A 26,863-nucleotide genomic window follows, 5' to 3' on the forward strand; every position below is an offset into this window, starting at 1 on the left:
AGAAAGACCGAGTCGGGAAAGGAACGAATCGTTCGTTTCCTCTAGCTACAGAGCCTATGCAGGTCACGTGAAAAATGATCCAAAGACTCGTAGAAAGACCTAGTCGGGAAATGAACGAATCACTCGTTGAGAGGACTCGTTACTCCCGAGTCCTTATAAGGATTCGTTCAAAATGAACGAATCGTTCACGAACGACACATCACTAGTTCAGAGCCCCACGTAAGCGAGACAAAGTCCAACTCTCGCCCCATAGAGTCCAATGCAAATCTGGTGACAAATTCGTCAGAGAAACCAAAAATAACAAGATTGAAAAACTGCTGGTGGAGTCGTATTTCTGACATATAAAGGACATCTTTGGTTTCGGCAGAGTCTTGGGTCTCGGAAAATATCTTTATTTTTGGATTGGACGAATAGTTTTGCGTCTAGGTTAGTGTAAAGAGCCCTATTATCGTCCACTCTAAATCTCCAACGTTCGGGGCCCCATTATCGTCCACAACCGTTTCTTCCGTTAATTTGTTAAAGAAGATATGCAGCAGCAACGAAAGAAAGTAACTCATCGATATGTACACATCTTATATTGCTGCAAACCAAATTACAGCTTCTTACTTTGAGATTTGAGTATGTAAATACGCTCTCAAACCGTATGTGTAGCATCTGCCTTCCGCAGCGTCAAACTGACATTTCTCCATTGAAAGTGGTTGGGTGGACGACAATGGGACCCCCTGGCTAACTGCTAAAATCAGGAAAGTAACATTTCTAGGCATATCCTGATTGGATTTCAAAACCGGAATGTTATAATATAGGTGTGTATCTATATATTAAAGGACAATGTTGGGACATAACGTTTTTAATTTGTATTATAACGACATTTTGGTAACATTGCTAACGAGCGTCGAGAGCTAGGTGGACGATAATGGGACCCCTTACGCTAACTTGTTTGAGGTGTGGATTCTAGCTAAATTTCGGTTATTCTCCGCCCTCAGAACGTTAGCAATCATAGCTGCACCATCACCGTGGCAACCACACAAACACGTGCCAGTAACACAGGTGATCTGTATTATTAGCTGATTAGTGGAGACACAAGACAAGCTATTCAGTCAACTCGTCTCATAAAAAGACTAAGAGCACCACAACACAACTACTACCACTACTGCTAGTTGTATCTTATGCCACTACTACAACAACTAGGTTAATTCTGCAGATGCTGCTAAGGTCTCTTTTACTAACTATATGCTAATGGTACTGTTTGGTTCTAGGCTATCGTAAAGCAAAACTGGCAGCACGTCAAACCCACACACAACAGCAGATCATAATTTCCGCTCAGACACAGACCCACACAATACTTTAACAGAACAAAAGACTATCAACATTACAGGTAAAAATTTATTAAAAAAACATTTTGGGGGAGTCCAAACCCACCCGTAATTTGAAAATATATGGACAGAATATAGCCTTTTCCAACCCCAGTAGCCTACCTGTAGCTGGCTTACCCTTTGTCTTCCTAATTGATATGGAGGAGATGTGAGTAAACGGAAGTGCGTTTCCTCTCATTTCATTTTGTTGGAACAAACTGGAAAATATGCATTGTAAATTGTAGCAGCTCCCACTGCTTTGTAATTCCCTGTTTAGCATGAGGTGTTAATTGTTGTTATCTTTTTCTTCATCTTTAGGGAGTTAAAAACCAACACAGGGGGTATAATCCATTATTCATTTTTCTACCTTTAATTTTAGATCACACAGAATGGTGCTGTAATGTTAGCAGTAAAGTTATGAGTGAAACTAATTTAGCAGGGCAAGTTGTACAGGAAGCGTTCAAATCAACAGCACCTTGCTGCAAATAACCATGACGGATGATGGTTCACAACAAAATGGAATAGTTTTGAATAGACCTCAGTGGCCTTGGCTATCGTCCGCAGAAGCATTATTCAATACATTATTCAATCTGTACCTCACAGATTTTCTATCATTCAACCAATACAGCATATAAAGAACTTGATGGTGTTTAGTTATCATGTTACATCTCAATGGCTACATCATGGTAGTCCGTAAACCTGAACAACACATTTTTACTTTAGACAGCAGAGAGCCTACACAACATTATTTTATCAACACACACAAAATGATTTACATGCAGTCTTATACACTTATTACCCATAGTCTCATCAACAATAACAACCCTTAAAGCTGTTGTGTTGTGTTGTGTAATGAAATGTGCGGTACTGTAGATGAGGAAATCCTCTGTTTTTTTTTATATGTTTGGTGTCTACATCATCTGGAGTATGTGTCCCCCACCCCTCTCACACCCGACGCCCGACCAACCCCCCAACTCAATTTGTCAATAGCAATAGCTATCTTTGCTTTCAAGGGCACGTAAACGAAGGGTCGAACACAGCCGTTGAACCTAATTATGCTGATGGTTGTGGGACACTAAAAGCCATGGGTCGTTAGCTATCATAAAGGTCTGCATTCTGTCCCCTGAGTGATGTTGTGCTGAGGCCAGGAAGATTGCATCTGATGCATTTTTATCATGCGGACCACCTCTATAAGTCTAGTACAACATAAGCATAGATGGGGGTGGACACAGGCATATGTACCATCCCCCTGGCGGGATGGTGAGATGAGTAGCACCAGGTCTAATGTAATTTGTTCTGTGTGGACTGCAATTACACTGCAAGTCACTCGTGGTACTGGTAGGACTGTAAAATGTAATGGGTTTCTATAACGAAAGAACAAACCAATAAAAACAACATGACAACACATGGAAAGATGTGGTTGGGTAGCTTATCTTATGTTATAGAATGCCACCCAAAAGCAACTAATTTCTACCATTATTACCAAAATACAGCGTGCAAATAGGTCAGTTATGACTGACAGATGTTTGGAAAATAATATGGTTTACCACTAGAATTCCAGTTTCAGTATTTGCTGTTGTTAAACAACATCTTTCATATACAGTACCTTGATTATAGCAGTGCAACAATGAATTATACTCCTGTAGATGTTGTGTATATTTTAGGCCCCACACATTTCTCTTAAAGAAAAGGTCTTATTTTCAATCGGATCCATGAATTATACAGAACATGGTCGAACAATTTAAAAACCAGTATGACAGCATCCAAGTTTGAAATGCTCCTATCTTTCATCCTCAAATTGTGTTCCATGGCCATTGTTTTGCTGGGCCAAAAACCAAAAGCCTAGACCATACAGCTGGACAGCTGCCACATCACAACAAGCCCAGAAAATAATCTACAGCTACAATGGAACTCATGCAACCAATTGCTCAGCTTGAAGGAACTAGATGCTGCAAGCTTGCCAAACCTTCTAAAACCAACAGAGCTGGATCTTTGAATATCCTTTATAGTGAAAGAATAAACTTTGCCATCTGCAAAAGTATGTTTTACTAATGACAGACAGATACAGAAACAACATTGTTTGTAAAAGTGTGTAAACTCACATATGTAGCCACAACAAAACACAAATAATCTAATACTATGCCCCATATAAGGTTGTGACTGAAAGCTCTATCAAGTATTGAGCCGTTGTACTTTATTGTTGTAAAACTGCTCAAGATTTATGAAATTAAGATGTAATTCCTCACTCCAGTCAAAGAACATCCTGAATGAGTATCTATAGTACAATAGTAGCATTTTGGAAGTGAACCCTGAGGGGATCTGTTCTGGCTAACCAAGCCATAATGCTGTTTCACTCCACAGATCAACTAAAGTGGAATGAAATGCGAGTGCGGTGGTCATTTGGGTTTTCTAGGAAAGTGGATTTATATTCACAGTGTACAACAGTTGGCCACTCAAATGTTCTCATAGGATTGCCTTTGATGTAGGATTTGAACGAAGAGATATTATCAGGAAGATATTATGTGCAGAATGTGAAAATGTTCGAGGTTATTCATGTAATCCACTGTGCCAATGTTTGCTATTGGACTACACGTCACTGAGGAATATACGAAATACAGTAGTCTGCTAAAAATCGAAAAGAGACTAATGTGTAGGGAAAAGTGACATTGGTGCAGGTGCAATTCATGTAAGACTTTGAATGTGCTGGCCTCATGATGCCACTTCAATGAAGCAGAAGCTGAATTAACTTTCAATGTAACTGTAATTTATTTTTGTAATTGGCAACTTATATTTTATTTTATGTCCACTTATATTATTTTTTTATTGTATTCCACTTAGTACTGCTAGTTTATGTATCCTTAGTATAGTTAGACCACATTTAAATGCAAGATTCCTATATGTTTATTGTATGCACCTTCCTGCCAAAGCAAATTCCTTGTCTGTGCAAACTTTCATGGCGAATAAATCCCATTCTGAATCTGATTCTCTGTGTCTGTCTGAAGATGTATTTGTTTCACTGCATGGAGATGGGGCAATTACACATCCCCTAATATCCATCCAATCATTCATCTGCACAACTTCAATGTAAAATGTTATTGCTGTGTGTTCCAATCAGGGTTGGACATTAGCATTATTTTACAGCTCTCATGACATTTAGTTACTTAAGAGTGAAGTTAGCCTAAGGGGTGCAACTTCAACGCATAAACGTTGGAAGAGGACCTAGTTGGAGCTACTGTACTGCCAGTGACACGGTAGCCTTCCCAATCAAACTAATTTTGTATTGTTATTTTTACTATCAATGTTACAAATGGTGTCACAACAGCTGACAGATCAATAACGAACTCCAAACGAATGTTATGTACTGAAACATATGCCTGCTTTGACAGTCTCTTTTACAGAGCAATTGCCGCTATCGCTGATAACAAGGCTGAAATTAGATGTTAGGTCTTTGATATGTTGCAATCAAAACTGTCATTCTAAATTTAGAAATTGAAGTTCAGGGCCTACATAGACGTTTACTTTGGTCTTCTACAAATGCAATCACGGTTCGGTCTTCAGAGTACATGGTGTTAGCATTTCAGTATATACTCAGCCCAATGGATTGTTCTTCTTCAAAATGATTTCTGTCAGAGGAGTGCTTTAGCTTCGTCTTAAAACAATTGCAGAACGCCATACTCTCTGAGGTTTGAGTAATGCAGAGAGGCAGAAGCGGAGGTGGTGGAGACAGCAACAAGCTGCAGAACTAGCATAGATTAATATGAAGAGAGTATGAAGCCGAAGTCGTGGCAATGGAGTGGCACACGTTTATGGTTTTTCAAATACCTGGCATCGCATTTGTGCAATTGGCGTATACAGCAGCTGATTGTTTGTGGATGCCAACAGCTGACTCTCATCTTTGTGCTTCTACCACTTGAAGCCCATTTGTCAACATTTTTATTAATCTTCGCAATAGTCAGCAGAACCCCCTATGCTGGTTTCAAATGTAACTACTTATGCATGTACTTCATGTCAATCAAATATCTCTTATTGTTCCCCTCTGCCTATCTATCTGTCTCTTTTTGTGCTTTTTACAATCCTTTTCATAATTGTATGGTTCACATGTATGTGTATGGCAAACAATGTAACTTATCTGACAAGTAGTAGCCTATTGAAACCTGACAGTAGCGTAACTAATTTGACTGACAGCTGATATCCTTTTGTTCTGGAGGGGGGTGGTACATCAGTGTATTTGAATGGATTGAAATGGAAAGAGGTTTCCAGGGTGCATTTATTTGTTGTTGGATTTTTCTATGCATTATCTTCTACCCTTTTGGAGGGCTACTCCAAACAATCAGAAAGCTACCAGCAGCTCACAATGCATGTGTTGGAGACCCTTGCATGCTTCTCTTATAATGTCTCTCAATTACAGAACATAAATCAGCACTTTGAAATACTTAACACAGATTGCCTCAGGCAATATAGAAGTGTGGCCAAGAGGTTCACTGCACTGAGATTTAGACATATATTTCTTTACAAATGTTAATTTCATTATGATAATCCTCATTTCTTACACTTTATGATACATACCACATTTAGATAATTTTACAATGTTGGCACAGAGATCAAAGTGACCTTGTAAGGAAAAATGTATTGGCAGAAAATAGAGATTGTAATCAATTTAATTTTAGAGCTGTTTCATTGTAAAATGCATGCTTAATGTATGCACACACATTTCCATAATAATAGACTTACCCAATGATCTGTAGTATCTGGTCAGCTATTTCACTGTAAATGAACACAGATATACTGTACTGTTAATACAGATAAATCCCATGACATCCCAACACAAAAGCATGAAAGAAGAGGCCCTTTTTATGGTAAAATGGACATTGGAGAAAGTTATGGCATAAGTGGTAATGTAGCATTGTGCTGGTACCAGACTGTAATAGACCGATTTTAAAGGAGAAGAGACTCACAGAAGATACTGTTAACGAGTAATGTATTTAGAGGTTGTACAGTAAGGGTAAAATCTAGGTTAGAATGATTTTAATAAATTATCTGTTTTAGACTAGATTATTGTACATAATTGATGTACAAAGTTGTTTATTACGTGCAAACTCTCAACGTGTGAAATTGTTTACGAGAACAATAAATTATGTGTCAAATAACTGTAAGGCTGGTGAGGGCTAAATAGACTGACCACTATACAGTCGTTTTCATAAAAAAAAGTTATCCAAACATTATCAATAAAACATATTGTTGAAAATCATAAAGCAGTCGCATAGAGACAGAGGAGAAAGCAAGTTCCTTGGATGCAGAGAAAAGGATACGTCTGTCCGGCTGGTAGGTAAGCTGTGGTCAAGGCTAATCATCAGTAATCAGGTCTCTCAGCAGACAGAAGTCACATTGAAGCCAGTAGGGGGCACTCCTCCCTATAGAGTAAAACACTGCAACTTTCCCAGGACAGAGACTGGGACGTTTCCCAGACTTCCAGGACCCATGATGCATAACTGTACAGTACATGGTTACAGTGCCAACATGCTCATGTTTAATTGAAAGTTTTACGTCCACTGGATACAGCATGTTCATAAAATAAATATGGTAAATGTATTTATATGTAAATATGAGCGTGACCATGTGAAGATGCATAAAGAAAAAGAATTGGAAAGAACTTACTCAAGGATGAAAGACGCATATCCTGTATAAAAGATAACACTTTTTTCATCCCGAGGCAGGGAAAGATGACATCACTCACTGGAAGACTGAAGTCGAAGAACCTGAGTGGTGGTCTCTTTCAGAGGTGGGTTATGTGGCTCCCCCCCTGTATTCTGGAGCAGGAACTCATATTGGATTACATGTGATCCCACGGCAGCACCCTGTACGGGATTACAGGACAGGGGCATCAGTCACAAGCGCAGTGTGGGGTGATGCACACAGAAGAAGTGAGTGGAGGGCCCGATAGTGAGAAGAAGGAAGTGTGAGACATGCTTTTTGGAGAAGAGGCAGATGGCCCACATTAAAAGCAAAGCCTCTTGTGACTGTCCTCAACAACCCCGCCGAGAACAGCGTAATTAAATGAGGAATTTAATCAGATTTCTCAAATTAAATGTCCAGCTGTATGGTTTTCCCAGACCCTCGCTGACTGACTCTACCTTTCCTTTTACGTCTGTGGGTGTCTCATGCTGTGTTCAGACCTCTCCCATCAAAACACACTCTACCTGATTTTATTCAGAGTGATAATTACTGCTAAAGTATTCCATTCACAGCTCTGACGGAGGGGGATGAAGTGGCTATCACACTGGGTGGCCTCAGGAGGGTCATATTAATAATAGGCCCTGGGAAAAATCACCACCTTCGCCACAACAGAGTAGACCATGTATGCATGGCATTATGTTTCGAGGCAGGACTATCACAGAAACAAATTACAGAAAAGTTTTATTGCAGACATCTTTGACAGTAGAATTTGTCTGTAGCAACCCTCCATTGGATTATGAACGGCTCCATCAGCCAATGTCAAGTTTTCAGTCCGTTTTCTCTTTAAGTGTTTCTTCAGATATACTGTTTATAATGGTATCAGTTGCCTACTGTTCATTCCACAAGTAGGCTAGTCAAACATGTCTCTCCTCTGAAACAAATTTATGACATCCTGGATTCTGCTATTTTGGTCAGTGGATTTGACACCTTAATTTAAAAAACGACAAATTTTAGTAGGCCTACCACGTTTTTCTTCTTCTAGTCGTCATGAAACGAGGAAGGGACATTGCAGCCTTTTTTGCCCCAGTAAATAAAAACGTTAGTGAAACATATCAAGGTATTGAGAAAGCTGACGAGCTGGATGAGGGAGAGCCAGAGCCATTTGTATGATTTAAATGTAAAGCTAAGTTAAAGTATTTAATGTTTAAATATGATTTGATTCAGTTTTTTAATGTGCCCCTCTGATTAAACACTGCCCCCCCCCCCCCCCCCCCAGTAAAAATAGTCTAGGACCGCCACTGCTACCACGATGTCTCTAGATAAATAGGCTACCAGATCTTTAATAACCTCCATAAAACAAAGTTAGTGATTGATGCAGAATCGTTGGCAAGAATCGTTGCGTGTTTGCCTCAGTTATCATCAGTTCAAGAACACCAAATTGCTTAAGGAGGAGCGAAAAACTCTAGTTTGGTAATCAGCAACGGCGCTAGGATCCAGCAATCTTAGATTCTCCCTCCTATTTGTTCATTCGCTAGGTTGGCTCACTGTGGCTGTATTCCAAGCCTGACCCGTTTGCCAGAATTCTCTCATGCTTGCTCGTACCGTAGGCTTACTTCCTGGATGGGAGAATGGGATATTTCCCGCAGTGCTTTTGCTAAACTCACTATCCTTTTAAGTGATGCATTGAAATATCGATGACTGGACGATTTCTTGGTCAAAATTTGACACTTGGATACTTTTGCTGTAATTAAACTGACTCTTAGTGCAAGGATCAATGTCCTTCGAAAATGTAGCTTAGAGTAAGCCTGGTGCATGTGGCCGAGTCTGTCAGAATTTTTCCTTTGGTGCATAAGACTATTTCTCGATGCAAATGCTTATACATTTTCCATCAAGGCATTCAGTATCTGACGTTACAGTTTCGTTCACGCTGCATTTGTTAACTTGATTTCAATTGTAATCAAGTTTATGTAATTTTGAACGTCAAACTTTGTCAGCCGTTGCCTTGTTGCTCTCGATGAGTATTCAGACATGCGGAGAATACTGGATTCGAGTTTCTGGTGGATCGTGCCCTTAATTTTTTCAACCTTGACGAAACCTACGGACAGTCACCCTGGTAAGTCGTTGTGACCATCCTAAAGAATAACCATAATTGGCCACAATGTAGTTAAACGTAGATATATCAAGGACAACCCAAGGCTATTCGGATCCTGTATGATTGGAGAGGAATTGACTGATGATAGCTGGACATGGCAAAATGTTTTATCACGTCTAGTTTTATGTCCGGACTTCAGATGACTGATATTCAAACAATTAAGTATGATTTTGGAGGACAGTTTCCAGGCACAAAGTGGCCATGTGTGGGGATGACAGCTGTACAGGTATGTGACAGTGACATGGCAGCAATGTCCTGCGCTGCACCGGATATTTATGCACGTTCCTTGGTTTGATGCCCGTGCGTAAACTGGCTCCCGCCAGTTACAGTGTAATTAGGTGTCCTTCCATGTAAATGAAAGTTTACTATACAATTATCACATTGATCAGCATTAGATCATCAGCCTGATTTGTATGCCCTATGTGTTCTCCAACAGAGTGGTTTATAGGATATGAGGGGTCGAAGTTAAGCAACGTCCATCATTAATAACAATTCCCATGCTTATTCAACATAAAAGGCCAGAATAGGTTTTTTTTTCTATTCTGGGATTTGCCAAATCTGCCTTGTTATGGGGCTGATAAATTCACACCACAAATGGCCATTGCGTCTTTGTTTTCGTTCCTATTTTCAGGCCCATCCCAGAAGAGTTGGATTTGTCAGTCTGTATTTGTCAGTCTGATTATAGTTAGGCTCTCTTGAGCCTACCTACAGGCTACACCAGCGGTCCATAGTCTGTTTTTACTGTAGCCTACATCTAATTTGGACAAGTGCATGAGCAAAAGTACCTGAAGTGATGGTGTGTTACACTGTTTATGACTACCAAGATCAACTGTAAAACTCAGTCATAAGTGCTGAATCAAAATGTGTATATGTTGATTCTGTCAGGTAACAAGAGGTCTGTAAAAGACAGCCACACAAGTATTCATTTAAAATGACTCTCTGGGACATGTTTGGTCCCAGTGGTAGGATACTCGTTTTCCTGGAATGGTGATTAATGTCCGGGCAATAAGGCACTGTCACTAAAGGACGAATACTGCTGCACCCAAGGACTCTGCCATATCAATAACTGTCCTTTGCCTTGCCTTCACCTTTCTCATCCTCAGTATGTGCCACTACCTTGCCAGCTTTACTTACTGATGAACTGTCAGTAGACAGACACTGCTGTAGTACAACAGCACATAAAGTCCAGAGAATGATGCAAATTACTGTCACCTGTAGCCTATAAAAAACAATCTTCATAGGCTTTTATGAACAACAAGACTAACTGTCCTCTGAAGCACTTTCCCTCTAATTGGATCATTATTTTCAGTGCATGGGAATCATTTAGCTGCTAATATTCGCTTAACAATATGGCTTTGATAAAGCTTGAAAAAAATCCACAAATTCTCATGGTACAGCACTGGTTTGTGTAATACAGCGCTTAAACGACAATTTTGGAGTTTGTGGAGTTTGTCTTTTTTTGTTTGAAGATTTTTTTGTTGTTGGATTATTTAGTTAAGGAAGGGATGGGTTTCCGATTACGTTATGCTCATTGTTTTGGAATTTGTTGTTCTTGCACCATTGTTGTATTTTGTAAGTCCTCGTGTATTTCTCAGGGACAAGTTAGGAATTGGGAAATATACTGTAAAAGGACCAAACATTTAGAGATGTTCAATCCAATACAGTATTTCTTTATTGTGATGTGCTTTAGTATAACTGTATACAGTAAGTGATTATTTGGGTTTGCGTGAGACCCAGCTTTCCTTTCTGCAAAATATTTTTCCTGTGACAAACAAATGTAGAACAGCAGAAGGCACTTCTGCCACAAACTCCAACTCGGTTGGTAAAGGTATTGGTAAAGGTATAAAGATGTTGTCAGAGTCCTGTCTGAATATTCCTGTGTCCTTCATACCTAATGAGGCTTGAGCGACACTGTGATTGAGTGGCTGTCAGTATAATGAAATCAGAACTGGATCCTTCATTCTCCTGTCCCTTCCCTGACTCTAGTCAACCATATTGACCTGCATAGAAGTAGTAAATCATTTAACTGAAAGCAAAGAAATCAATAGGACAGAAGCATAAAATGTAATTGGACATATTGATTGAAATGCACTTTTTTGATCAGAAAATTAGATCAGCTGGTCAGCATGTCACATCATTAGAATATGGTGGATATGGAACATGGAATCAGTTTATCATGCCAGAGTAGGCAACCTATGATTTATTGTGATTCTGGTGTTAGTCCACGTCAGGAAAAATGGCCTTGTAGATTGACACACTGAACAAAGAACTTTACAATGTTTCTCAACAATCATAAGTGTTGCATGAGTAATGAAACAAACCCCCTAGCCTCTGACTACTGAGTGTGGTATAGGTCTAGCTGTTAACCTGCCCACAGATGTTGCACAAGCCAGACCACTGAGCTGATTTCTCTGTAGACATTCATTTTCACATTCAGATGTGAAGGCCTGCCTGTGAATTGGAAGAGGACCCTACTCATTAAATGCTTGCAGTGATGATTTGTTTTTTTCCATTTGCCAAACTGCTGTTGAGTCTGAGCCAGTGTGTACGTGTGCTTAGGTTGTAGACCTGTGGGTATGTTCAGTTTGTATGCACCAAGGAAAAATTTGTCTTTTAAAAGCTACTTGGAGACAGCCTTTAAGCCAGCCCAATGGATTTAGGTATATTCTGCTGAGCACCGCAACATGTTAGTATGATGACAGTGTGAGTGAATGTTAGTGACACCAATAGTTTTTATTTCGTAGTTGGCATCCCCTGTTAAAGAAAACGTCAAGGCTGTTTTGTATGCTTTTAATTTGAGTGTTGTTGCAGTAAGGTATTACATTGGGACAAAAGACAGTAGCCACTATTGCAAACAGTTTGGTCTTTGGTTGTTAATTTGCTGGTATTCCATGTAGGGATATGTGCTGAGGTAGTTCATTTTTGAGGCAGAGCTGAGTTTTCTGTAATACAAGGTGCCCTATCGATCCTCTTGACATGCCCCCCTTTGGGTAATGCAAATTTGTATTTTCTCCAATGCAAACTTTCACCCCCCCTGGTAGTGGAACCCTAATTAACAAGATTTTTGTAATACCATGGCCTTTCCTTATGACATTTTCATATATTGCATCATTTTAGGCTTTTGCGTAGCCTTCACATTCTGAAAAGTTAAATAAGTGTAAATTACATTAGAGAAATATTGAAAGAACATTTTGTAAGCCTATCATTATGTCCACTTTTTGATATCCACAGAAAACCTTTTGGAAACTCCAATCTCTGTGTTATTCCAACTCTGCCCTCCCTCTTTGTTTAAACACAGAAGTGGGGTCCATAGTGACTGGAGTGTGGATGGGTGTTATTGTTGGGATTAATCCTCAAATGACACAAGTGTTTATCACAGAAGAGACAACCTCTCCCCAGGTAACCATGAATCACCCAGGGATCCCAGAAATCTGCTGGCCCAGCAGTAAACAACCAGCTGGAGGCCTGGAAACCAGCAAGCACTCCTCATCAACAGCATAACAGACAGCAGAGAATAAACTAAAGCCAGGATCTTTTTCACTGATCTGTGATACATGAGATGCACTACATGCTGTACCAAAGCTTGGACGCCATTGTTGAAATTGATGGTATTTTAGAAATGAATAGAAAATAACATTGCTGAGAGACAATGGAAGTCTGTATTTTTTAGGTAAGTGTGGTGTGACAATCACCTTGATTGTTTAGGGTGGCTGATACACTAGCAAGTTCAAAGTCTGGAGCTCTCATCCATAAAAACCCACTGTTTGGGCATGAATTGAAGATACCAGGAAGATGCACAACAACACTCAAGCTCATCTCCAAGCCTGCCATGGTTTATCAAAAGATGGGGACAAGGATCTCTTTATATATATACATATATAAATAGATATACATATATCCAACCACAAGTGGTTATATATATATATATATATATATATATATATATATGGTTGGTTTGTCTTGTCAAAACCAAGACATAATTGTGCACAGCCCCAGATGTTAAGCACGTATGTGTCTGTTTGTATTGTGTCTGTGTACGATTGCTTGTTTTCATTTCACAAAAGAGAGATTATATGAACAAACTGATGGCAGCAGATGGCTGGTAACAAAATATGATATCATTACATTTCTGCTCAGAGTACTGCCTTCTGCCAAATAGTAATATAAGTATGAGCATGGGCTTTAGGAAGGTATTACCCAGGGAAGACAGATCCAACTCAGAAGTTTCATATAGGTCTATGTAACTACTCTTCTTTTCACACAGTTTTTCTTTGTCATATTCTGATATTATTCACTGGTGGGACTGAATTTAATGTGTTATAAAAATGTTTCAGTATATCATGTGACAAAAACTTATTGATTACAAATATTTTGGTAAATATTGTTCAAAAGGTTGAACAAATATTTTTGATAAAACGTTTAGAAAAAAACGTTTCAAAACCGAAAGGCTGAAAAAATATTTAAAAAAATACGTTTCGATTATTTTTTTTGAGGGGTTGAAAAAAGATAATGATTATTTTTTTACAAAACGTTTTAAAGGGTTGAACATGAATTTTGTTATATTTGAATTTCAGGAGCTTGAATTTTTTCACCTCTTAAGTGTGGAAATAGGTTTATTGATTTACATTTAGCAACTTTAAGCAAAAAAAACTTTTCAAACGTAGTTGTCCTCGGTGTCTTCCCGATCACCAACACTTTCTCAGGCTACTGTGGTTTTATTTCATTGGTACCTGCACATAGGTAGGCTAATGTACAGAGGAGGAGGAGGAGGGGGGACACAGCAGGTAATTGCAGGTTCTCAGAAGTGCTTTATAGTTTGAAGTGGTCTTGGAGATCATAAATAGTTTCTCCTCTCTTTCAGTACAAGGTTCTGAGCTTAGCGTAAAGAGAGTATCGATTTTTGGTTGTACATAACTGTAAAGGGGTGCTGAATCCACCTTGGTTTTTTTAAGCAAAATGATGAATCCTTCTCTGTGGTTCTTTTTAAGTCGAGCCATGGAGGATTGATTTACGCCAAAGACCAGCAAAAAGGAAAGGAGGAGAGCTGACTGAAGCTTGTAGTTCTATTGCTTCAGGCTAGCATGGCAAGAATGTTTGTATTACTTACAAAGTAGTGATAATGTGTATTGAAAGATATTTATATATTTTTTAACTTAATGCCTTTTTTGGGGTTGTATAGCTTTTCACTCTGGCAGGGGGACTGCCAACGAAAACTAGTCTTTTGGCTATAATTGGGTGCATTTACATTTTAATGTTCATGAATGTACACTGTACCGCTTGATCAAATAAATTGAATTTAAAATTGAAATTGAAATGGCCTATCATCTCTCATGGTGAGAAACCAAAGATTTGACCTGTTGACCAGTTTGATAGATTACCAATCAACAGTGAGATGTAAGACAACTTGTACTGTATTTTAGATTTCCTTTTAAAGATGGGTGTGGGTAGGTCAAAATGCAGTACTGTTACTATAGTTGGTCAAATGGTAAACTTACAAATGCCCCAATGTTAACAGTAAGATTAAGATGAATGTATCTTGTGCCAACAAAACAAAGTGTTTTCAGCCCTTAACAAAATATCTTTCTTTTTATTTTCAAAAAATGCCATTGTAAAAAAACAGTCACTAAACTGTTCACGGACAGCAGGGGGTGAAGAATCCTTCAGAGATGGGTGTTGGCTGTGCAGTATTGTTCAACAGCAGATTTATATCTGGATCAATAGCAGGACATTTAACCCCAGGGACCATAACTCCTGATAATGGCCTAAAGGAGGACCTCAGAGGCCCTTGGCACTTTGCCACTGTAATTGCTGTATGTTGAAAACACTACTTTACTCTCAATAAATTCACTATGGCAGAATGTTGTGGATGCTCAAAAGGATGCTTATATTGTTTGAGGACACAGTAGAGGGGAATTTAAAATACAATAGTAATTCGACTGGACAGACTTAAGTGCTTGTCTACTGCAATGCAGTATTTGTACGCGGGTTTGGAGAAAAGCGTCTGCTAAATGGATAAAATGTCAAATGTAAAGAACGAGTGTTCCCTTGACCTAGAATATCATGGACCCTTAATGTGTTTAATCTAGCTTTAACTGAAGCCCCAGATACATACGTAATGAGTAAGTACATTTAACAGGCTGAATCCTCTAGTGGACCCATGCTGGACTTTGTTACGATGGGAGGTCCAAGACACATGGCTTAACATATTAGCCAAGACCTAATAATGGCATATAAAAGTGTTTGTCAAGAAACCAGCATTGATGTAGTGTTTAACTTTGGAGAATATGTGTGGCAGTTAGTTAACAGGAAATGTTACTGAGTTCAGTTTATCAAAAGTAATGCAGCTAACAGTATTTCTAATTGAATATGACTCTTGACTGGCTTAAACTTCCACTTTTCACCAGGAAGTTTGATTTCAGTGCACTAACCGGGTGCCTTGCAGACAATAGGACAATTGACTATCACTAGAGCTATACAGAAGAAAACCCAGGATGTGAGTACTATTTTCCCACACCCAGGGAGCAGGGACGTGTTTTCAACAAGTACTGCACCAGACTCCAACAAACTAGGCTATACTTACTGTTGGAGTCTTAGTTTTTTTCAAGATGGCAATACCATATTACATTGAATACCATTGATAGATTTCTCTTAACAGACAAAACTTTCAGTTGTGCTAATTAGCTTTGGGGGATTGTATGACAGCATGGTCCAAAATTCAGTTATTTTGTGATTTCCGTGTAGCAGAATCCTGGCCAATGCTGTTTAAGATGTAATTTTTTGAATATCCAGTTATTTCTGTAGACTCATTTAAATACTATTAATTTAATCATTTTAACATGGACACAAACATGTGAAAATTGTGGTCAGATGTTTATAGGGCATATTCTCAACACAGTATTCTAGGAAACAGGCCTGAGTTGGGTGACCCATTCACTAAGCTACAGTATAGCCACTGACTATTCTAATAGTCTAGTGACTGCCAAATCAGGTCTTAGTGATGTAAGGGATGTCATACTAAAGTTACAGACAGGTTGTCAAAATCATTCAGAAATATAGGCTCCTTCCTCAAGCTGCTGTTTTCTATTCTAAAGATGACCAACATGACCAGAGTAATGAGAGGCAGATAATGGAAAATGACAGGTTTGGATTGGAATGAAGATATAAGGGACAGGCTGTTATCTTATTCCATGATGTATAGGTTATATGGATTGTTGCATAGCCTATATATAGGCTTATCTAATGTAGATAGAAACACCTATTGTCAGATTGGTGTCCAATCTACTAAAGATGGCTTGCAGTCCACATTAACACAATGCAGGTAACTAATGATATAGGATATTACTTCATACCATGGTAGATACACCTGGCTTCTCAAGTCTCACGCATTTGCCATGAGACTCACGCATTTCATCCATTTCTCACGCTCTCAGGCAACACCTTGTATTTCTCACACTGAGAAGTCATTTCTCACGCTGAGAAGTAAGGGATAACCTGTCTAGATAATATTAATGGACGAGGTGCAGGCATACGGAAGGAAGTTTTCTGCCGAGTTGAGAGTTGTATTGAGTTATATAGAGTTAAATCCCCCCCCACCCCGTCTCCTGGATTTTAGTACCCAAATGTTGACAGGTATGGTAATCTCGAAACTTGAGAGCCCTGACACAGAATGCTGCTGTAGGTCTTGTGGAACTACATGTTTTTCCCATGTTTGAGGTACACAACATTAGTGGATGCCTTCTTCCTTCCCATCATTTCATGCTTGCTAATCTGCATGTTACTCAAGATTGAGTCTGATTGAAACATACTGGTACATCTAGTTATCCCAACCTGCCTGCCCTGAAATTGCACTCCTTTTAGGATTTTGCTTTCCACCAAAGCAACAACAAAGACTGCGGCGGTGAATTTCTTCCCACTATAAACTGCCATTTTATGTCAGTGTCACACCGGCCTCTATGCAGTGAAAGCTAACTGAATGGTTCTTTGCAGTCTATCTGTCTTCATTGTGAGGGGAAAAAAAGGTCTTTCTTTATGTGCTTGGTTATGAAAACCTTTGGGGTGTGCTTTACTAAAGCCTGCACATTTATTTTTCTTTCTTTTCTTTTTTTTTGGGGGTGGGGGGGGGGTGGGGGGTGGTATGGATTCCTTTAGAAAGCTGGAAAGAGCCAGATGAAGAAAAAAAGCACCCAACTTAAGAACAGGTGTGTCTATTTGCCTTTGCAACCCCTGCTCTGGATGTACTGTGTCTGACTGAGCAGTTGACTAGAGTTGGCATTCTGCCAGCCAGATGGACGGGCAGCTAGGAAGTAGCCACAGGGACAGTGGCTGCCAGGCTGGTATCGTTTCCTCGCTTTGAAATTCACATGAGCATCCTTGCACTATGATGATGTTTCCATTAAGCTTCTTGACTACAACTTCTATTTGAGGAAAGTCACTAAGGTTGGGGATTGTTTCATCCCTGGAGTCTACATGGGCACAACAAAATGGTGCGGTAGTGTGTATCTGAAAAACGGTATGCCTACAACAGGCTAACCTTAGTACTAGATCTATAATACATAACATACTATACTCTTTAACTTGACTCTTGAATCATGCAGTGTTGTTTTAAGACATTACACCAGTGCTGTTACATAAGCACATTAGGCCTACATGCTTTCATCATCCAGTTTTGAATTCTGTTATAGCACCTGCTGAGTCAGAAAATCTTTTGCATAATAATCTGCCAATGGTATGTGTTACACTCTCCTCCGAGTGTCCTGGTGCTTCAGGTCAAAACTGTCTTGGCTTTAGCAACTCCCCTGCAGTCCAATGGTGATGCATCCATGCTAATACTCCAGACATCTTTAACGAGTGGTGGCAGTGTTTCCCACACATAGACTAATTTGTGGCGGTGCGCCACAGAATCAACACCGGCCGCCACACATTGCGTTTCGTAAAACTTTTTTTTTAATCGCTATTTAGGTGAAAACACGCAGAGTATTCGTTCAGCTGCATTTCTTTTCCCCAGCTCTCCCTCCGTCTCTCTGTTACTGATGCGTCTTTCCCACATATGCACACAGTCACAACATCAGCACCCGTTAGCAACAATGCATACAGTACATATACCGTTCTAGTAAGACCGACAGCTATATCAGCGAGCCTTCAGCATTAGCGCCGTAGCTAAAAGTCGAGGAAAGTTGAGGCTACTTTTCGCTAGGTACCTTACTCACATTTACATTTAGTCATTTAGCAGACGCTCTTATCCAGAGCGACTTACAGTACTCGAAGTTTCCCCTTCGTTCTTTTGGTGAGAAGTCTCAAGAGCTAGCCACTTACTTGGCGTCATGGAGCCGACCAGTTAAATAGTTGTTTAGCACTAGCGTTTTCTACATGCATAATGCAGAAATGATATGTTAGTTGTTGTTAATTTGTGAAGGTGTGAATCATTTTGGATTAATATTTAATGTAACAAATTATTAACAAATTAACTGTGTAACGAATTATTAACGAAGGAAATTTTACGACCCCCCCCCCCCGTCTGACAACCCCCACCCCTCCCCGCCACAATTAGATTTCTAATCTGTGGGAAACACTGGGTGGTGTATTATTAAAATGGCTGATGACTGAGTGTTCCTGTGGTAACTGCTGGAAAGTTATTCAGGGTTTCTCCAGGGTGCGGGGTGCAGTGTTTTGTCAGTTGGTGCAGAGATGCAAATTCTACACTGGGGGACATGGGTGTTGTTACTCTAAGTGGAAAGTGTAGTGTTAGGGTTTTTCTTGATTGACATGTTAGATCTCTTTTTGTGAACCCGACATCAAATATATAGTTCTTATACTGATGGGTGTTGTTTGGTAATCTAATGGCCGGACTGAAGTAGTGTGGGGGTGCTGGAAGCCAGCTTCCTGGTGGATGCTCTAGGCTTGGGAGCCTACGTTCTCCATTCTGGCTCAGAGCAGGCCTAGCAAGGCCCCGTGTTGTCTGTTCAGAGTCTATTCTAAAGATGGGACTGCTTTAATCCCATGCCCAGAGGAGATGGCTGATACGGTTGAGAGTAAACTGTTGACACGGTGCTGTCTCCTCTGCTTTCTGATCAAAGACGAAGCATTCTCCTGTTCCACAACCTGTCTTCAAATAAGCTCTACTCCCCCACATAAACTCTCTCCCTCTTTTTTTGTGATCTTTTGCTGTCTATTCAGATTGACTGCCTTTCAATTTCAAATTAGCTTTAGCTTTAGCCATTGGCCTTTAATAGGAGTTAATTCATTGGTGGCTGTATTTGGGAACATTCTATGACTAAGGCCTGCCTCTTGGTCGTTCATTTTAAGTAGAGTGTGGACTGTGGAAGTGATGTGCTACCTTTTAGTTGACAATATTGCACCACTTTAAGCACAGAGATAGAGTCAGTTTGTTAGTCATAGTAGACTTGGTGAAGTGTTTAATTAATTCCCCTTTAATGATGCAACCATCAGTAAGAGCTGAACAGAGCTGTTTGCGTGTGTGAGCCATTGATGTGCCATACTAAGTCAAGCACTTGAGTCACTCCCTGGAACAGCTGTTGAATAAGGAAGCAATCTGCCTTAGACTCCTGTAGCAAAAGTTGACCTCAAACAATGTCACATTGTGCCATTGAGGGTGTTAGTAGGAAATGGTTACTTAATCTGGGCAGATTGGACACTGCATGTTACAGGGGTGGGTGGACTGTGTTTACCTAAATCGAATGGGCAGACAGACATGATTACCTGGTTGTAGACAAAAGGTTTCTGCCTGTCTGTGTGTATTAGACCTCTGGTATCTGATAATTGGGGTGAGGTGGGCGAGAAAGGATGTAGTGACAAACCAAGCCAAGAAGGTTGCGGTGTAACATCAGGGTATTTGATCACTTGACATGGAGGCATGTTGACATCGCCCACACTACTCATGTGCCAGGAGAGACCTTTAAGTAGCTGGAAACACAGCAGTAAGGGTGGCAACAATTGCAGAAATAATAGCTACTGTGTGTGGTTCAGGTAGTGTGAATATGCAGATGTGGCCAACAGTATAGTGTAGTGCAAGGCCTAGACCTCCATCATAACTGCCAAATTAGCTAATATTGGTGCTTCAGCCACAGCAGGGGTGAGCCACTGTTCCACACTGACCCTTGAAAGGGGCCTCATGCTAAGCAGTTTGTCGGCACCCTCCAGGAGAATAACCTGGCCTCTGAGCTCACCATGTGTTTGTGTGTGTATAGTTCACTCAGTTGGATACAGTGGGCATTATGAAAAAGCACGATCGACCCCACAACAAGCCCTTTCTCGCTCCCTTCAGAATGGAAGCATGTGATATTAATTTGGGCACAAACAAACTGCATATCATATTTCTCTGGATGGCTTTCTCATTGATTTATTCGATAAATAGAGGTGGTACTCAGCCTAGCCCATGCCGGGCCAAAAGCATGAATGGAGCTGATTGATGGCAAGAGATCGGAAGAGACTTTACTCTCCAGAAACGCTTTCCTTCTGTTCTCACCGGCAGCAGCAGCCCCCTGGAAGCAGCCCAATGGTGATAATCATTACTTCCCATTAAGTCGTAGTGTCAAACGATGACACCTGGGCTGCTGAGTGTGAGGTGGCTAGCCACCATCGCTGCTGCCGCTGCCGCCGGGGGCCATTGAGCCCAGCAGCTGTTCATCTTCTCACCCTCTCCCTGCTCTGGCTGAAACTTCTGGATGTGGCAGTGTTCTGGAGTGCTTAGACATCCCTCAGTGTAATCACCTCTGTCGAGCATCTAATCTATAGAGCTGTGCTAAATATAATGATGAGCGTGCCGTCTGACTCCTGTTTCGCTGTCCTCCTCAGCTCCACAGGGTGGCCAGCCCGGATCGGTGGGACAGAAGGCTCATGGGAACCATGGCATGAGGAGGGAGAGGAGAGCTACAGGAGATCACTACTGGGCATATTCAGGTGAGTCTCTGACAGACATCATCCCTTCTATTCATGGAAACCCACCCATTGAAGGAAAAAACTTGAGGTAAATTGTATTATTATAATTCCGACATTTATCACCTTTTCTTCTGAGTACCAAGTTTTATATGTTCTCTTGGTCTTCCATCTTTGTCCATCCGAATGGCTTCATCCTCCACTGACCTCTTCAGTGTGTTCGTACAGGATGATCTAGAACTCCTGATAATGCTGTTTTCATGACTTGGAAGTACCTGTACTGCACCGTACATTTGGTTCACTTACTCCAGTCATACATAACTAACATAACCTATTATTATTATTTCTTTAAATAAAATAGTCTGCACAACCACACATTACTGATGTAAAAGTGCTCTCCAGCCTCTATCAGTCATTAATTTGGCTTCTTGGCCAATTGCCTTTAGGACCATCCTCTGAGAGAAGCAGTCTTTGTCCTTACTCCACCCTTATAGGCCTGTGGCACAGAATGATCTTTAAGTACAATATTTATATAATTCTGTTCTGCCTGCCAGCTCCCAGTGTGCCTTATAATCACATTTAAGACCCACACAGTCCTGAAGAAATGCCTGTGCTGGAAAAGTTGTATGTGAGGAATAATCAATGTAACCCTTCACACAAATGAGTAATGACAGGTTGAAACAGTAGGAATCCAGCCTGTCCCAACATAACATGTTGTCGATGGTGGTCACTGACTAGTTCAGAGATATTGACTTTGGGGGTCCAAGTCTCTCAGTCTTAGACTGAACTGTAAAAATTCTTATCTGTTGGTTGTTTTCTTCAAATGTTTTATTAATGAAACTGTCCACATTGCCAAATGCCTCCTTTCTTTCTTTCTCTCTCTCTCTCTCTCTCTCTCTCTCTCTCTCTCTCTCTCTCTCTCTCTCTCTCTCTCTCTCTCTCTCTCTCTCTCTCTCTCTCTCTCTCTCCTCTCTCTCTCTCTCTCTCTCCCTCTCTCTCTCTCTCTCTCTCTCTCTCTCTCTCTCTCTCTCTTTCACTCTCCTGGCAGCTGCTCTCAGGAAGGCATGAGCTTGGCAGCTCTTAGTAGTGGATCAAACAATATGAATGATAGATACTTTGCATTCCAACTGTTGTATTGTTCATTTGATTCGTCACTGTGTCTGTGAGTGAGGCTGTCTGTGTCCCGTGTATGTTTTCTTTAGGTACTTAAGCATCTAACATTCATAGCTAATAAATAGCTTTTAGTTAGAATGCCTGATTAAGTGTAGAGCTGGGTATTTTCATGAATTGTTTAGACCCACTCAACTTTTCTCAACCTTGATGAATATTGGTATTTGAATGAAACCAATTAGAGCTAGGGGGACATTTTTCAGGTAGATTCCTCGCAGAGCAGAGCAGGACGACAAGTATCTCAGTACCTCCCAGACACAGCTGTGAGATGAGCCTAGTCACTTGTGACTACAGTAAACTCACCACCCAGGATATCACTCCTAAGCCTTATCCTTGCTTTCCCTGGGCTTCAATTCACATCTCTATCCATTCCACTCTAGTGGATGCTGCTTAAACCATACATTGTTTAGAATGCATGCAACATGTTAACATCTCAGTATTGTAAACTTAAAACAAAACAAATCTATGGGTGTGAAATTTGGGCCCTGAAGCTGTTTGGCTGAGATTGACTTTTCTGTTCCCCCTGCTGATACTCTGGCCTGGTATTCAGATGTATGTTTTTGACATAGTGTTTCATATACTGTGTGCTTTTCAAAGGGAATATTTAGTCAAGCACACTATGAATAAATTGCAGCTGGCCCATTGTACTGGCCAAACCAGAAGCATTCAGGGAACTCAGAAATGCCCGTTGCCTTGGAAAGGTAGGCTAATTAGTGTCTCAGCTTGTGAATGGGGGACGGGACAAGCGTGCCCTAGCAGCTAAATGGTTATTAAAGACATTTACTTAGTGCAGGGAGGAAATGAATGCAAAAACCCAGGCCAGCCTGCTATTCCAAGCTGCACAACCTGTGACCTCGCTGAAGGAGTCGAGTTTCTCTTGAGTTTTGTGATGCCCGAGTCTCCTGCCCTCTCCCCAGGGCCAGGACTCTGACTCCATAGGTACACTCAATGACTGGCCTCCTGGAGAGCTCATCTCCCACAGGGAGGGCGACAAGGGGATTCCTCTGCGAAAGAGAGCCATTGTTACACTCAATGCAGCGAGACTATGTGTTCAGTAGGAAAAGTGTCCCCTTAGTCCTTCTCCCTTGCCTCACTCACAGCAGAGCCCCCCCCCCCCCCCCACACACACACACACACTTTTCCATTCTACTGATGTGAGCAAGATGACATCATCCGGATGCATGTGATTCACATGGACTGACACTGGTGACAGCCATGTAACTCTGACTCTTCTACTATGTATTTTAGTCAGGATTCGGAGGACATTCTCCTGACAGCATGCTGTCAAACACTGTGCGACTTTGTTAGCCTATTAAACTCGCTTTGAGATCTAAGACTTGGGCCCACTTAATAGTGTAATTTGCAAGTTCTTTTGTTGCTTGTTTCTCTGCCTGAAAGACAGGACAATACAAAACCTAATATCATGCAATTACTTTCACCGTCAGCATACAAGAATAGATTGTATCACGAGGAAATCTTTTAGGTTAAATTTGACTGTAGAGCTTATACAACTCTACTCTCAATTGGTAGGTTCAAACTAGATTGAGGCTGTTTTGTGTGACCTGTTAACACTGCTGAAAGAGAGACTGACATGACTGGGGGAGCTCAGCTCCACTCTCACTCTCCTACTGTGTAGACCATAGTTACAAACCTGTTCAATTAAGATACTCAGAAACACAAACCACCTTGACGTCGGATTTAAAGGTTATTCACCACACGTGTTTGCGAAGACATCAATCACATGAAGTATGATATTGCATGAGAGCCCCATAGGAACTGTCTTGTAGATTATACAGTATTTCTTTCTATTTTCTACATTATTTTCTATATATATATGTGTCTCATGGTTTGTTTCTCATTCTCGATTTCTGCCTGTTATTGTTTGTTGTTTTTTGTGAACTACTGCATTTTTTATTGCACTCCCTTGGTATCCATTAGAAACCAGAAAGCTAATTTAAGACCTTTGCAAAGATCTCCATCATACACACCTGCTATAGGACCTACCATCCATTATCACAGGGCCTACCTTTCTACCACATGACTGACAGCAGCTTATATTCTAGTTTCTTTGGTGTCTAAATGGCTGGCTCCCAGTGAAGGAGGTATCTCTGTTAGATAACAGCTCCTCGCTCGCCTGCTGAGGCTAGGGGAATGAGAGCAGGGTAATGTTGACATGGCACTCCATGAAAGACACTCTGCTCCCTGGAGGCTGTGAATGGAGGATAGGGCTGTTCTCTCTGGGCCGACCCACAGAAGGCCAGGTAGGAGTTAGGGGGATAGTGTGTCCTCTTACCTTAGCTAAGTTGGGGTCGTTATTTACTAGCAGTACTGCTGTATGTCTTTTGAGAGGGCATGGGCCTGGCTTCACTCTATGTTCGAGAAAAAAAAATCTACATCTTCTAATTCAACTTTTTGACATCTTGACCTTTTTACCATCCTAGATTAAAGCTGCCATTCCATGTTTCTTTTGATAACATTTTGGATGGCTCCACAGATGAAAGCTCAGCTCATTCCTTTCCAAACAATTTCACTGAAATAGTGACATGACTTCTTTCAATCTTTTTTTCCTTTTTCATTCTTTCAACTCCCTTCTTTTATCCCCATTGCCTCTACCCCCAAACCTTTTATGTCCCTCCATTTTATCCATCCCTGTTCTGTGGCAACAAAGAGCTGAGTTAGCCAAGGTGGACCCATATACACCCAAACCCAGTTAGCTCTACTTCTGTATTCATACAAGGTAGGAAGCTGCAGGTTTTACAGTTAAATACTTCCCCTGCCTTTACTTAAAGTCAGTAAATTGATGTGTTGGCTTGGCTGGTACATGACACAACTGTACTGTAGCCGTGTTGCTAGTAGTTGTTGACATTGCTCCTAAAAAAATTCAAGTGGATGCTGTTTGACCATATCCTCTCTTGCCTGTAATTAGTGTGGTCGTTGTGAACTATCTCCCTGCTATGCATCCGCCTCACTTCTGTCTGTGCTCAGTTCATTTTCAACTCCCTGGAGAGACAAGAGACATTCACTTGCCCGAGACAGCCCTCTCCCTGCCTGTGTGTTTTCAGAGTCTCTCCCTGCTCCTGCCATGATGGCAGCTTAGCAGCGCATCATTTATAACCCTCCAGCGTTCGAGCTGAGCTGATGTAGAGTGTCAACCTCTGGCCGTACCTGCACTCATTTCCTGAGAAGCTCAGAGGCGTGGGAACACTAATTAATAAAAATGAATTTCACCGGGGCACAGGCTGACGCAGGATTCATCTTGGTTATCGCTGGCGGATCAGATCAGCCTTTTGTGTGCTGCGATTGGTCCATTTATCTCTGTCGTGGGTGGGCCTCTGACAGATGTGCCAATATGGCCGTCCACGGTACTCTGCTGGTGGAGAGAGGCCTCTTAATTCTCCATGATGTATCACACTGGCGTAAAGCAATTTGTGAGCAGAATCGAGGACCAAATCACATCTCTTCTCTCTGTCTCTGAGATTCTGTCTCGACTCTCTGGATGAAGTAAATATATTTAGAATGTAAATAAGTTAGGGATTTGTGCCCACTGAGCTAATATTTTTTTCCTGGAGTTTTTGTTGAGGGCAACTCTTAACAGTGTTGTGAGGGCAGTTCAGGCCATTGTCGGTCAAAGGAAGTAAAGGTACAGTATCCATTTTAGAAACTAGTCGAGCCCCACATTGTCAGGATGGAAAATCTCGTTTACCCATGACTAACATATCAGACAGACTGGAGGGCGGTGTACAGTAATTTGTTTAGTTTGTAGTAGTCTGGCTAGTGAGGCTGTCGGTGTTGCGGTGTGCTGGCGATGGCTGTCTGGACCCGGGGTGGCTCTAATCCAGTTTAATGGATGTGGACATGCTCGGCCTCCTGGGATAGTAAAATTAGGGAAGTGTAGATTGCCAGCCCACAGGTTCGCCCTCCCCTAATGTGGTTATGCTGATGAGCTGGAATGAGCAAGCAGCTCAGCAGATTTTTAAACTCATAATGATGATGACTTACTTTGTAATGAGTACATATTCTCCCAGAGGTGATGGCTGAACTACAGGGGGGGCAGATGAAATAACATTTGTTACACTTGCGCCGTGGTTATTAAGGCCTAAGGAAGATCATAATGGCAAAGATGTCTTCATAAGTAATGTGGATAATACCTTGCTTAAGATGACATGTCGTTGGGTTTAGCATAATGCTTTCATCAAGATTGCGTAACACCTTTAGGGATGTGGCCTCTGGCTTAATAACTGCTGTACAGACCTGCAAAGGGTAAGGTCACAGGCTAAAACATTGGGATGTGTATTAAATATTTCAACGCTTGTCTGTGCTGCAATCACACCCATTAAGATGAATGAAATGGTGATGAAAGAAAAGAGAAAATCCCTTTCGACTGGTGTGTGACTGGAGTGTCGGCTTTTGTGTTGTTGCCCTCCCAGATGTCTGAGCCAGGAAGATGTGAGGTGGAATGACGGGTGACGGCTGGACTGCGTGCCTTTTTACTCCTCTGTGATTCTGTAGATCGTTTCTCCTACCCTGTTATCTCAGGCTAAGTGAATTATACCCCTGCCTATTGATTTCTGTCTGGTTTCTAAATTAGCGGGGCATTTTCTGCGTAAACCTGCGGCCATTGTTG

At 41.0% G+C, this 26,863-nt stretch overlaps 1 protein-coding gene across 2 annotated transcripts in view; it reads left to right on the forward strand.

Annotated features, from left to right (window-relative positions):
* The first annotated feature begins 8,549 nt into the window (after positions 1-8,549).
* Positions 8,550-26,863, forward strand: part of LOC124471658 (receptor-type tyrosine-protein phosphatase gamma-like) — a 49,953-nt gene continuing 31,639 nt past the window's right edge. The window contains exons 1-2 of one of the 2 annotated variants that reach the window (XM_047026224.1): positions 8,550-9,138; positions 20,989-21,093. In XM_047026224.1, the coding sequence (XP_046882180.1) occupies positions 9,054-9,138; positions 20,989-21,093 (190 nt within the window). In that variant the 5' untranslated portion in view covers positions 8,550-9,053. Of the gene's footprint in view, positions 9,139-15,526; positions 15,671-20,988; positions 21,094-26,863 lie in introns of those variants that run through there. The other variant, XM_047026225.1, reaches the window with a different exon arrangement.

This window comes from Hypomesus transpacificus, chromosome 9 (genome assembly GCF_021917145.1).
Source record: "Hypomesus transpacificus isolate Combined female chromosome 9, fHypTra1, whole genome shotgun sequence".
NCBI classification, from domain to species: Eukaryota; Metazoa; Chordata; class Actinopteri; order Osmeriformes; family Osmeridae; genus Hypomesus; species Hypomesus transpacificus.